The sequence below is a fragment of the Clupea harengus genome, chromosome 22 (genome assembly GCF_900700415.2).
Source record: "Clupea harengus chromosome 22, Ch_v2.0.2, whole genome shotgun sequence".
Classification (NCBI taxonomy): domain Eukaryota; kingdom Metazoa; phylum Chordata; class Actinopteri; order Clupeiformes; family Clupeidae; genus Clupea; species Clupea harengus.
Window position 1 is genome coordinate 7,145,470 of NC_045173.1, and position 13,167 is coordinate 7,158,636.

Sequence of the window (13,167 nt, forward strand, 5' to 3'; positions counted from 1 at the left end):
AATTAAACTGCTCTGGAAGTAACTGGACCACATGTCCTGAAACAGTGTCCAACCAGTGAGAACCATCTTTGGATGAAAGCCTGACTGTTCAGATCTGTTTAGGAAAAGATACATCATTCTATTGAGGATACGGTTATAATAAGTAGGCCTACTTCATCTTTCCGGCAATGAATTCATGACAGGAATTTTTCTGTAATTCTATATCAGCTGAAGTGCTTTAAGATGCTTAACTGATGCCTGTGTAAAGCTATCCACTGACTTCTCTTCAGAAGCAGTTGGAAGGATATGCAGCCAGGTGTACTGATGTTGAGCTCTGTGCTGCGGATGGTCTGCAAAATGATACATCCGAATTTCAAGTATTTAGATGAATGTTTTGCCTTGGAGGACACCTACCACCTATTTTAGAAAAGTGTCCGTGAGCCGTTTTGACAACTTAAGACTATGTTGTCTTAGTAACTACTTGAGATACAAGTCTAATATTTGGTGTGCAAGCCGTCTGGGTATTTTACAGTGTCACCCATGTGAGACACCTCTGTCATACCTGTCAAATGACGGTGGCCAATTTTTATGACCTTCCTGGAGGGACAGCAGGAGGTGCAAACCCAATTTTTCTATTTGTTGCAATAGTCTGCCACCCTGTAGAGTGCTTAGAAGTGTTCAATCTAACTCTTCTCTTTTACTGTCTCCTCAGGACAAATAAATGAAAATGTCACTAACCTCAGGAGCTAAAATGGTCATGTGGGTCAGGTGCTACAGGGCTGAAAATGTAATAGGATAGACAGGAGGCATTGCCCTTACATGTATACAAACATTGGAATGGTAAAAAGAGAAATATTTTTGAAAATATATGTCATGTGTTTCCATACAAGCATGTGTACAGACAAGGTCTAAAATGGTAATCTTGTGTGGATCAAGCTTTAAGAAGACATGTATTTAATGTAATGGCATGCCTGTCCCAACTTAAATACCCCCATATAAATACCCCCATTTACACAGCATGTATATGATATTAACCCTAACATTATATTATAAATTATGATATTATATTATTTTTTATTATATGTATATATTTATTATCACAAATATGAGCCCAAAAAGTACCAACACAGAACTACCTTTTTTAGGGATGGGGTGGGGAGGCAAGGACAACCAACAGCCAAAATCAAATCTATTGTACACGTGGGGTCCTGCATATATTTTTCTTAGGATTTCATTTCTCTAGATTAAAATGAATATTGACTTTTATTTTCAAATGGTGAGGGCTCCTTTCTGGGTTTAAAAAAATTCACAAATGCTTCTTTCTCAAATCTACAGTCCAGTTTTGGCAAAATAAGCTTGCAGTCACCCGTGTCATTTAACAGGTATGACAGATGGCAGGTTTCTGAGACATGGATGACATTGGCAAGTACCCAGACTGCTTGCACACCAAATATTAGGCTTGTAACTCAAGTAGTTACTGAGACAACATAGTCTAAAGTCAAAATGGCTCATGGCCACATTTAAAAAAAATAGGGGCTAGGTGTACTTTGAGCTGTAGAAGCACACAGTATCAGGGAATGAAGACAATATGAGGGAGAAAAGCAGGAAGGTTTTCCTAAATTGGCTCATGTGACCAGGAATGGCTCTGTTTTTTTAGTAGGATACTCAATGTTTATTGTAGTGGAATAAAGCCACTATTTTTTCGCTTCAAACTGCCTATCTCAGTTGTAAAGTCTCTCCTATGTGTATGACTGTGTGTGTGTGTGTGTCGGTGTATGTGTGTGTGTGTGTGTATGTGTATGACTGTGTGTTCGTGTGTGTGTGTATGTGTGTGTCTGTGTGCGTGTCTATGTGTATGTGTGTGTGTCTCTGTGTGTGTGTGTGTGTGTCTGTCTGTGTCTGTGTGTGTGTGTGTGTTTGTGTGTGTCTGTGTGACATTTAAAGAACAGTGAGTAAAGAGGGCAGAAGTCATCCTGTAGTAAAAGGTCATGTGATCAAAAGACTGGTGACAGGAGAAGAGACTGCATTGAAGCAGCTGTTTTATGAGCATGTGTTTGTTCTGCCCAAGTGCTTTTGCAGGACCAACCTAGATCAGGGCATATTGTGACAAATCATTTTATTGGACATCAAGTGTAAAGTCTACAGTGTCAGGACCAGTGTAATTGGCACATAGACAAGTATACTAAAGAAATATTTTAAAAAAATCACAAGCAAATATTTTAATAGAAAATACTGACCAAGATACAATGTAAACAGACCACCATTCAATTTCTGATCTAATTGACTATGTATGTCTTCAAAGAGAGAAAAGACTTTGTAAATAGATACCTACCCCATAGTCCCTCTCCCTGATGGTAAAATAAGACATTTGATTAGAATTGTTTGCGCCAAGTATGGAGATCGGCTGTGTGTGTGTGTGCGTGTGTGTGTGTGCGTGCTGTCAGTTATTATTACATGTGTTTTGATATGTCTCCTGTCTGTGGTCTTTAGCATGTCCAGCGGCTTTTTGAGGAACATGAAAAAAAGCAGTCAGTACAAACACAAATTTGTGGATCATTCAAAACAGCACACAGCCCAGCATGACAAAAGCTAATAAAACAAAACAGCACAAAGCAAGTCATCAAAAAGAAACGCAGAAATGAAACATCAGCGGTAAGAGGGACAAAAAGAACGAAAATGAGAAGCATATGCAATCTTTGGTGGAATGTAAAAATGATGTACCTTTTCACTAGATCTATATACATTTTTTTTCACGAATAAGCCCAACTACTGTAGATACAAATATCTGAAATGATCTTGCTAAGTGTGTAAAAAAACGAGCACAGTCCAGTTTTACAAAACAATCTTGACTACTTCTCAAAGGCACAATCTGTGTTGTGTGCTCCTGCCAACCCCACCTCTCTGTGTCAATGGGTTGTGAGAAGATTGTGGGTAGCACCACCAGCACATCACATCCAAGATCAGTCTAGTCTGTCCAAACAGTAAATGATAGCCTTTGCTTTCTGCCTTAAACAGGGGATTGGGCCTCTTCACATGGAACTGCCCACCTAGACTCCAACTCTGATGCCGGCCGCTTCAAAAGAGCCGCTCTGTTATGTACTGTTTCATATCAAAGAAATGACCTCCGTTGACTCAGGATCCTACAACATTACTCACACAGACACACACACACACACACATACACACACACACACACACACACACACACACACACACACACAAAAACACTTCAAGCCCGGATCAGATCCTGGGTCATTTGCAAGCACAGCTTCTTAAAGAACTGGTTAATGCACAGTGACATTTTCCTCTACGGTGTTCTTCTGACATTTGAAAACTCAAACTATTGTATATATATATATATATGAATAATAACACATACATTTGCAAGCTTCAGTATTTTTTTGGCTAGGTGAACAGCACGTGACCACACTGTACAGAGAAACTAAGCTATGATCATCGTAGAGCTGCATGTTTCTATAACCCAGATGCTTAAATACTTGTTTACAACCATTTCAATATGATTATAATGCTTGCAGAGTCCAAACATCAGAAGCTGCATCATGAAAAGCATTTTTTTCAAGTCAAACAGTCTTCATGGGGGAAAGCACACACATTCACTTCTTTTTAAAGCTACATTATAGTTTCTGTCTGTTATGTCTTGGCAAGTAATGCATAACATCTCCAGAAGATCGACATTAAAACTCATATATTACCCTATACTTACACCTGGATGTGGTTATACAGTTTATGTATGCAGTTACACCGTTTTCTGTAATGCTTGTGTTGAGGTAATCACAGAAACCTTTAAGTGGTTTAAGTGAGAGCTAAACAATTTGGTTCTATTTCAGAATAAAAACACTGCTAACACACAACATACAAAACAATCTTAATATCTTCAATTTGACATTCAGCAAGCTGGTAAGTAAAAGAGCACTGTTGTTTTCCATGAGACGGCGGAAGGGAGACATTCCTGGCCTCCTCTCCACTACCCCTCATTTTTTTCTTTTCAGTGTCAAAACAAATTAAGTCAAGGGAACACAGAATAAGTGTTGACAGTAACATATTCACCACCACGTCTCACACTCATCTCTCTCTCACACACACACACACACACTCATACTCACACACACTCATGCAAGCAGACAGGCAAAGACAGGATGAGTGACATGAATCGCACAGCAGAAGTCATCAATGGCACTCACTCCCGCTGGTGGCAATTAACAGGAGAAATTCGCCTTCAATCAATGTATGCGCTGATGTGTTCCTGACAAACCTCATGTTCCTGACACAGAGTCAGAGTGAGGATGCTTCTGACTGACTCAATCTATCAACAACTCTCACGTCCATGCTGTTGTTCCATATCTATATCGCCCCCTAGATCTGAATGCTAGCACTTTCACTGATGTCTTGAGCCCTCTCTCCCCTCTCCTCACATGAAGTGTCTCGCACCTCCAATCAGACCACGTAATTATGAGTCATTCCGAGGTCAAAGTCTGATGTGGAGTTTACTAAGTTAATCTTTCTGAAGTGCTGCAACTCTCGCAACAAAAGTACACACACGCCTACCTGTACACACACAAACGGTCACCCAAAAAGTTTAAAAAGCGTAGTCTGTCTGGCCTCAGATGTCAAGGCTGCCGAGTTTGAGGGAGGTGCGGGAGACCTCGGTGTGCATGGTGGACATGGCCACCGTGTCGTACTCCTCCTGGGGCTGGCCCCGGCTCAGCCGACACAGAGAGAAGCCGCGGAGGTCCTTCTGGAAGTTGCGGTTGAGGAAGCCGTAGAAGACGGGGTTGACCCCGGCCGAGGCCATGGCCAGCAGGTGGCAGAGGGAGAAGAGCGGGTCGTGCGTGCAGTTCATGACCACCTCGTGGTGCCAGTCGATGATGGCGTTGAAGACGTTGAGTGGCAGCCAGCAGACGGCGAAGGCCACCACGATGCTGAAGAGCATGATGTTGATGCGCCGCATCTCGCTGTTGCGCTGCCGGCTCTCGCGGATGCGCTCCATCATGTTGCGCCGCCGTCGTAGACGTGCGTAGATCTGCAGGTGTGGACACACACACACACACACATGTAAAACAAATCTATCATGTGGAGAGGCATGTCCAGGACATCTTGTTTACCTGAGACACATAATACAGACAGATGCAGTGTCTGTGTCTTTTTCTGAACTGAACTAATACAAGGAGCATCGCCAGGAGGGCCCACATCAGAAATAACTCGCCATCTTTATTTGAATGATTAAGTGTGCCGATGTGTGTGTGTGTATTCTTCCATAACAGCATGTACAAAGGACCCAACCATACAGCCTTTTCCTCCCCCTCCCTCGCTCAATTTCTTTCACTCATCTCTCCTTCTCCATCGCTCTCCCTTCCAGATATGGAGTCGGATACGGTCTATGGTCAGATGGTGGAAAGAGAGGAAAATCTCTCAGTCTACACCCACTTTTAGAGAAAGCCAATCTCCTCTTGGGAGTCAGACTGACCATTGAATGTCAACTTAATGTCAGTGTGTATGCGCACATGTGTGTGTGTGTGTAGTAGTCTGTGTGTGTGAGTGAGTGAGTGTAAGTCTGTGTGTGCCTGTAAGTGACTATGATGTCGCGGATGTATTAATAGTCCTGAATGTGCCGTAGCACAGTGAGAAGGGAGATCTTGTCTCTGGTGTGCCTGTCACACAAATTGATTGACAAGCTGTATATCCTCTCCTGGTAGTCCCAGTGCGTTGACTCCTGCTGTGAGCATGAATATTCATGTTATGAGTATTTAAATAGATGAATATTCATCCATCTTGTTTTTAAGAGTTAACAAGTCCGCACCCAGCAGTTCCAAGCCCCACACAGACACACTCCGCTGCTGCTCTTGACTCTTTTACTACTCTTGTTGGATGATGTTGGTGTTCAACAACATTCTGATGACCTGGAAAATGTCCCTATAGCCCAAGCTTCACTCCCAAAAGAGAGAGACACACACACACACACACACATATATATTCACTACCTCTTTAACACCCCTACAAACCAACTCCTTTACATATCCATTTCCAGCAGGGCAAATTCAGAATGTGAATTTGTGTGAGTGTGTGTGAATACCCTTGGTAAACCCGTAACTGGTCATCTGTAAAATAATTGTTTCTCTTCCACTTACTTGAAACATTAAAATTCAGAGCGCTTTGCAGTCATAGAAACAGCACTGTGGACCCATTATACGGTATGGTTTATCTGATTTCACTGGACTCTATTGTGCCCTGTCCGTTTGTTCCAAGGAGGTGAAGTAGGAAGGGCGACTCCCCTCTAATGGATTTGAAGGTTGATTATCCAAGGGCTTAGAGATGTTTTCATCCTCTATCAGGGTCTCTCTGTCACTGCTGATTTGGGTTGGGATTGGTTTTCTGTGTCATTACAGCATCTTGTTCTGTGTTTTGTGTGTGTGGCGCTTGGTCAATGCTAAATGTATGTGACAGCTCATCCTAGCTGCTGGTCATCTGTGGTTACAATGCTACACCACCATGAAGTGTGTGTGTGTGTGTGTGTGTGTGTGTGTGTGTGTGTGTGTGTGTGTGTGTGTGTGTGTGTGTGCGTGTGTGTGTGTTTGTTTGTCTGGAGTGTGTGTAAGTGTGTGTTGAGCATGATTCCCTCCACGAGTTGCACCTGACTTAACCTTGTAAAACTAAATAAAACAGCCTAAGCCAAAGCTCCTACCTTAATAACATGTACCACTACTATTTGAGTAAGTGAATAAGTGAGTGGGTGAGCTACAGAGGGAGTGAGAGTTGTGGCTGTGTCTTGCTTAGGTTGTTTTCTGGTACATTCCACCATTATCATTATTATCCCCTGTGTTAAGAAGAGGTAAACAGAATAGACAGCTCCCTCTTATCTCCCCCACTGTCTGTCTGTTTCCCCTCTCCCACTACTGTCTTTTGCTTTTATAATTGGCAGCCATAGTGCAGTTTGTGTGTGTGTGTGTGTGTGTGTGTGTGTGTGTGTGTGAGAGAGAGAGAGAGAGAGAGAGAGAGGGAGAGAGAGACATGTTTGGCTCTCACTGTTCTCTTGAAGTAACAGAATGGAAAAGTTTTTTCATTCCTGTATAAAGGATAAGAGATATAGCCGTGTTTATCCTCAGGTTCAGGGCTGCGTATCTGTGTGTCTACGTGCTTACGGGAACAAAAAGTCAGCTCATAACAGATATTTGGTTTCATATGGGTTTCAAAGGAAACAAATGGAGGAATGTACAGTATCTCCCTGGTCTGAACTGCTACTCTAGCTTAGGTTGACCAATAATAGCATTGTTTCTCCTCTTCCTTCCTTTTGCACTCTCTCTTGTCATCATACTTTAGTTCTTTGTTCCTCTCTGTTGGCTTTCTATTCTAAATATTTACACTTTTTAATGCCCTTCCATCTTGTTGTAAAGGTCATGTGCGTGCACATGTGCGTGCGTGTGTGTGTGTGTGCGTGCGTGTGTGTGTGACTGTATAAACGAGAGTGAACGAGAGAGGCCGTTTGTGTTTCCATGTGTGAATGTGTAGTTCCGTAGTTACCTTGTAGTAGCAGACAAAAATGAACAGGAGTGGTGTGATGTACTGGAGGAAAAGCATGGAAGTGGTGTAAGACAGTTTGAAGCTTCTGGAAGGCCAGGCCTCCACACACACCACCTTCCCACGGAACTGTTCACTCATCTCCGGTGGCAGCTGAGTCAGTGGGGTGTCCGTTACCATGGAGAACAGCAGGAAGGGGGCGGCTGTTGCCAATCCCAGGGTCCAGATGGCAGCGATGCCAAAGCAGGCATGGCGTGTCGTGGGTCTCCAGCCGCGGGGATGCAGGATCAACTGATGCCTCTCCATGGCGATGAGAACCAGTGAGAAGATGGAGACGGTCACCGAGCAACACTGCACCAGTCCATTGAGCTTGCACAGAATCACACCGAACACCCAGTGGTCCATGAAGGTGTAGACAAAGGTAAAGGGCAGGCACACCAGCGCCATCAACAAGTCTGACAGTGACAGGTTCGCAATCAAAATGTTGGTAACATTGTGCATCTCTCGCTGTCGGATGATGGCAAGGATAAGAGCCAGGTTGCCCACCACACCCAGCAAAGCCACGGCACTGTAGGCTATTGCCATGATGACAAACAGGGTCTTGCTGCTGTCACACTCATCACTGCCATAAGCTGCGCTTGCTGACAGGTTAGCAAAGGAGCAGTTGCGCTCCTCTAAGGCTGTGGAGCAGTTGCGGGGAGGGGGTGGGAGAGGAGGGAGGAGAATAGGGTATGCCATGCTGGTAGCTGACTGGGTAATGCAGCTTGTGGATGGGGTCACGTCATGATCTTTCACCTCGCAATCTCAGCACGGCAAACTGTCAAAATAAAAATGCACATATCAGACCTCACCAACATGGAAATGACACTGCGGAGGAGACAAACACGCAGCACAGATCACAGGCAGTTCTAGAAGGATAGAGTGTCTCTTACTGATGACTAAACCTTCCTTCTGACAGTGCTACCACGGTCATAATTAGTTCACTATCACTAATGACATCATTATGCATGAGTAGGTGAATGAGTGGCAGATGCCCTAAAACTACAGAGGAACAAACATAAACACACACACGCACGCACACACACACACACACACACACACACACACACACACACACACACACACACACACACACACACACACACACACACACACACACACACACACACACACACACACACACACACAATCTTGTGCATTTTAGAGATGCTCTTGTGCTCTCTCTCCCATGTAATACACATATGCACACAAAGCAATCCCTGTGATAGCTTTCAAAAGCCTTTTCTAGTGGGCTTAGGAAGCTGTGTCATCAGAGCTCAGCATTTTTTATCACAGCACAATGCACTTAAACTGAGAGTTCCTCACCATGCTTCACAGTACTGCAGTCTTTTGCATTCCTCTTAAACCACACAGATTCTTTAACACGTCTAATTTTGCAGCAAATCATTCTACAGACGCCACACAGATAAGACACAAATAGAGAGAGAGCCTAATTTGGTTACATCCTATGTCATGCCACATCATACAAAAACATTCAATATTAATACTGGAGTCACTACTTTCCATGAGTCCCATACAGAGAATTGAGTGTCACTGGCATCAGGTGTGTCACCAACCTTGTTGTGGTCTTTGGAATAAAGACCACATTAGCAACATTGCGACAAACATAGTCCACTCTGGAGCCAATGAAACAAGAAGATTATTTTTCATGACATAATGCTCAGAATGAATGACATCCCTCTCCTGGCGGATAATTACAGACTGACTGTGCTATCTAGCTTGAATCCCTACACACATATGCACACCCCCACACACCCAGTTCCTCTCAGCTCAGTCATGCTGTTAGGGGACTGACTGGCTACATAATTCTTTGATGCTTCAGAGACTTTGCCTGCCATGAGCTAAACACACACACACACACACACACACACACACACACACACACACACACACACACACACACAGAGAGAGAGAGAGCGAGAGAGATATGATAACAGTCAATGACCACAGAGACAGATGGAAATGCAGACTATGTTTGCTGTGGTTTATTAATTAGCCATAATCATCATCAGTGATATTAGGCCAGTCATTGGGAGTGTTCACTTTCTCTTCTGCGCCTCTTTCTGTAGCTTGTGGGTGGTTTATGACTCCTCCAGTGGAAAAATAGGCATTAGCGCGCCAAGGAGATATGCACCTTGTTAAGTTTCAGATAGGAGCTGGGATGGGAAAGGGATGAGGGAAAGTGGTTCAAAGCTATGAACCATGTCCAAAAAGTCAACGGAATTGAGTGTTCGATGATAAGGAAAGGGGGACAGGACTCGTTAAAAAAAATATATATTATTATATCACTGCAGTCATAGTGGTAGAGACGAAACTGCATGTTCAATTGCTCCAGCTACTAAAAAACAAGAGCTCAGATTAGGCTTGACATGCTGAAACAGGGACTGTTGATGAGTTTGTGCCGTCATTGTCATTGTGCCGTTTGAAACACAGCGCTGGGAAACATCTAGGCATAAAGACTAATTGTGCGGTGTGATTCATTTAGGAAGTCTGTCGGAATAAAAGTCAAACGGTTTCTTATTGTTTAAACGTCTCGTTTCGGGGTCTCTATAGTGTCCGCTACCTTACTCACATTTTCATTTTGCATCAGTATGATACAAGTGTGAGAGAGAGAGAGCACAGCAGGTTCTGGGCTAACATTCAGCATTAAACAGGTCATGACTTTTTTGAAGCATATTTAAAGCTGCTTATACAGTCCCAGTGGAGCTGCACTAGTGAATCGCATACAGTGTATGAAGACATTATATACGAGCGCAAACAAACATTTTGTAATTTAGAACATGGTAAACATAACATACATGCAAGGTCTAAAAACTGGTTAAAAATGGTCGTGTTTGGTATGTCACCTCGGATGCATTTGGTATACTGTATGATGAAACACTGAAGTGGTGATTTGTAGCCAAGTTCATAATATTTTCACTCGGTTACGCGCAACTCATAAGACGCGCGTCTCCACGGTTCCTGATTCCATCTGAGCGTGAAATTCACCACTTTATCACACTTATGTCTGAACTCAACCTCTGGTTGAGTCGTAAAAGTTTAGAGCGAAATGTTCTCATTCATTCTCCATGTCCACTGGTAAACAGGTCAAAGTACAGAACACTTCCTTTTCTCCACCATCCTTTTCGTTGGTTTATTCCTAACTGGACATTCACCACAGTTTTAAACTGAAATGTCTATCTTTCGATTTACTACACACAGGCGAGATGTTTCCTCGGTTTAAATGAAGACAGTCTATGTATCCCAAACCATCCTGACAGAAAGAGTGCACATTCTTTGCGCTTACTGGTTTAACACTACCAGACATAAAGGGAGCAAGCTGGATGGAGCTACACTACTTTGACAATAGCCAGAAAGATTATAATAGATAGAGAGAAAACGAGAAAAAACGCACACCACCGCTTCATGTGACAAAGAGAGATCACTTCAGACTTACCTTTACGCACAGCGGCGCAGTCATCTCCCCGGAACAAATGCATAGACACCAGGACAGGCGTTGTGCATGTTCCAACCACACTGCACACACGAGCGCGCGCGCGCACGCAAACATACACAGAGAGAGAGAGAGAGGGGGGGGGGGGTGAAGAGAGCATCTACAGCTAAACTGAGTCCTCGTCACTCTTGTTATATGGCGTTATTCTCACCCTGACGATCTCGCAGCAGAAAGTCGTGATGGTTGCAGGAGTCGGAAAATAATAGCCTACCAGGAACTTTTGCGCTTCGCAATTAAGGTCGCTCACTTCCTCTACAAATCATAGATAATCAGCTGCACTAATGTATTAACCGTTGCCATTTTTATTGAGTCCACAGCGCCACTTACTGGTAACACTCCAGATAGCAAGCTTCTTGTCCGCTCTCGGACCACCATCATCTTTAGTATAACTGGGTGTGGATATTAAGAAAATAATATAAAATGTAGTGAAGTTCACGGTACTAGAAGGCTCTCAAGATGAAACATGACTTGCTCAATTAAAGACTTTCATTACGCACTGGTAACATCTATACAAATATTAGGTGTTGGTAAAAATGACAAAGTAGTATAAATGAGTAAAGAAAATTATTTTGAAAGCGAGTGCAAAACTGTGGGACGTTTATTTGTAACTCACAAGCAGACCTCCTGAAAATCGATGAGTAAAAAGCCAGCAGACCGCCAACAATATTTTCAGTAGACTAGCCTGTCTTCAAATAGACTGTGCACTGTAATTTTTACCACTCTTTGGCTAACTGAAATAGACCCAGATGAATCCCCATTAGTGTCAGAGTATAAAGTTAATACAAAATTATGAAAAGAGAAGAAGGTATGGCAACAGTTTGGAGGGATTTCTTTAATGTTAACAAACCTTATCTCTAGTCCAGCCAAATAAGTCTTGATTTACTGTCAATTCATTGTGTTCACTTGGTCTATTTTAACCTAAAGGGTTTCATAGGTTACAGCCAACTCACCATTTCAAATGTCAGCAAGCATCTTCTCGTCCCTGCAAGGCCCTATGTGCCACCACACACACAACAAAATTGTAACATTTTACTCAGACTTGCCGTGGTGTATATGGGCCATTCTACCAAATTGGTGCAAACTGCTGTCTCGCAAAAAAAAAAAAATTGTTGTCATGTGTGTTTCAATGTTCAGAACTGTGTTCACCACGTGTTAACAGGAATCTTTTTAGGTCGGCTCAACATGATCTGAAATGGTCACTACCAAAACAGTCTCAACTGAAACATGTGCGAGGTTATGACACAATTGTTTCAGTAGTGACAAAATATGTAATGTCCATTATTTTGTGAACATAAACTAAATTTCTGAATACGGTTAAGCAAATCAACAGTAATCTAGTATAAACTCAATGTCAGTAAAACATCTGTAATGTTTAAGTGAGCACGTAACATTACTGCAGATGGTAGACACAGGTTTGTCATTTCTGAGTGTAAAAGTACATTGAAATAAAAATACAAGTGGAAGGATTATCTGCAACTAGACTACATTGTAGCTGTCATTAATAAAAGGTTTTGAGCAGGTTTAGTCAGGCTCAGATTAGTACTGTTTTTGCCACCGCTTTCTAATTAGTATTATTGATTTCTTAAAACATATTAATAATGTTAAGTTATATGATTAACTTCTGGAGTTATACAGGAAAGACATAAGACATATTGTAGATCACCAACATGCCAAAGCAAAATTGAAAAACTTAAGCAGAGAGACTGAGAGAATATTGTATATGCTGTATTTCTAGTGGCATATAAAAAGTAAACTAGCATAAACGATGCACCATGAAAAGGTCTTTAAATGATTCTTGAAAATGTTAAGGTTTTTGTTAGAATGGACAGAAATAGGTATTTCATTCCACCACTAAGGACCCACAAGTGAAATAAAGTCTTGATTGAGATCTTTTACTGCATCTGAATGATAGAATAAAAACAGGTAGGTGCCAATCCAGTGCCTGTGGCAAGAGGCAGATATTAGAATTTAGCTTTAGCAGCAACCAGAAGGCAATAAAGGGTAATCAGCAGTACATGTGTCCTCTTTGGCTAATCAAAGACCAGGTGCACCTCCATATTCTGGATAACCAGCAATGGCTCTCACCACCCATGCAGGAAGGC

The 13,167-nt window shown here is 42.5% G+C and overlaps 1 protein-coding gene across 2 annotated transcripts; it reads right to left on the reverse strand.

Annotated features, from left to right (window-relative positions):
• Nucleotides 1-2,078: 2,078 nt before the first annotated feature.
• npy1r (neuropeptide Y receptor Y1) lies at nt 2,079-11,127 on the reverse strand. Of its 2 annotated transcripts, XM_031560194.2 has the most exons (3): nt 11,009-11,127; nt 7,516-8,329; nt 2,079-5,020 (listed from the first exon to the last, which is right to left on the reverse strand). In XM_031560194.2, exons 2-3 carry the CDS (start codon nt 8,248-8,250, stop codon nt 4,601-4,603), a joined length of 1,155 nt encoding a protein of 384 aa, XP_031416054.1. In that variant the 5' UTR covers nt 8,251-8,329; nt 11,009-11,127; the 3' UTR covers nt 2,079-4,600. The 2 variants fall into 2 exon arrangements, with proteins under 2 accessions (XP_031416054.1, XP_012686736.1); XM_012831282.2 differs by lacking the exon at nt 11,009-11,127 and having other exon boundaries at nt 7,516-8,618.
• Between the last annotated feature and the right edge of the window lie 2,040 nt (nt 11,128-13,167).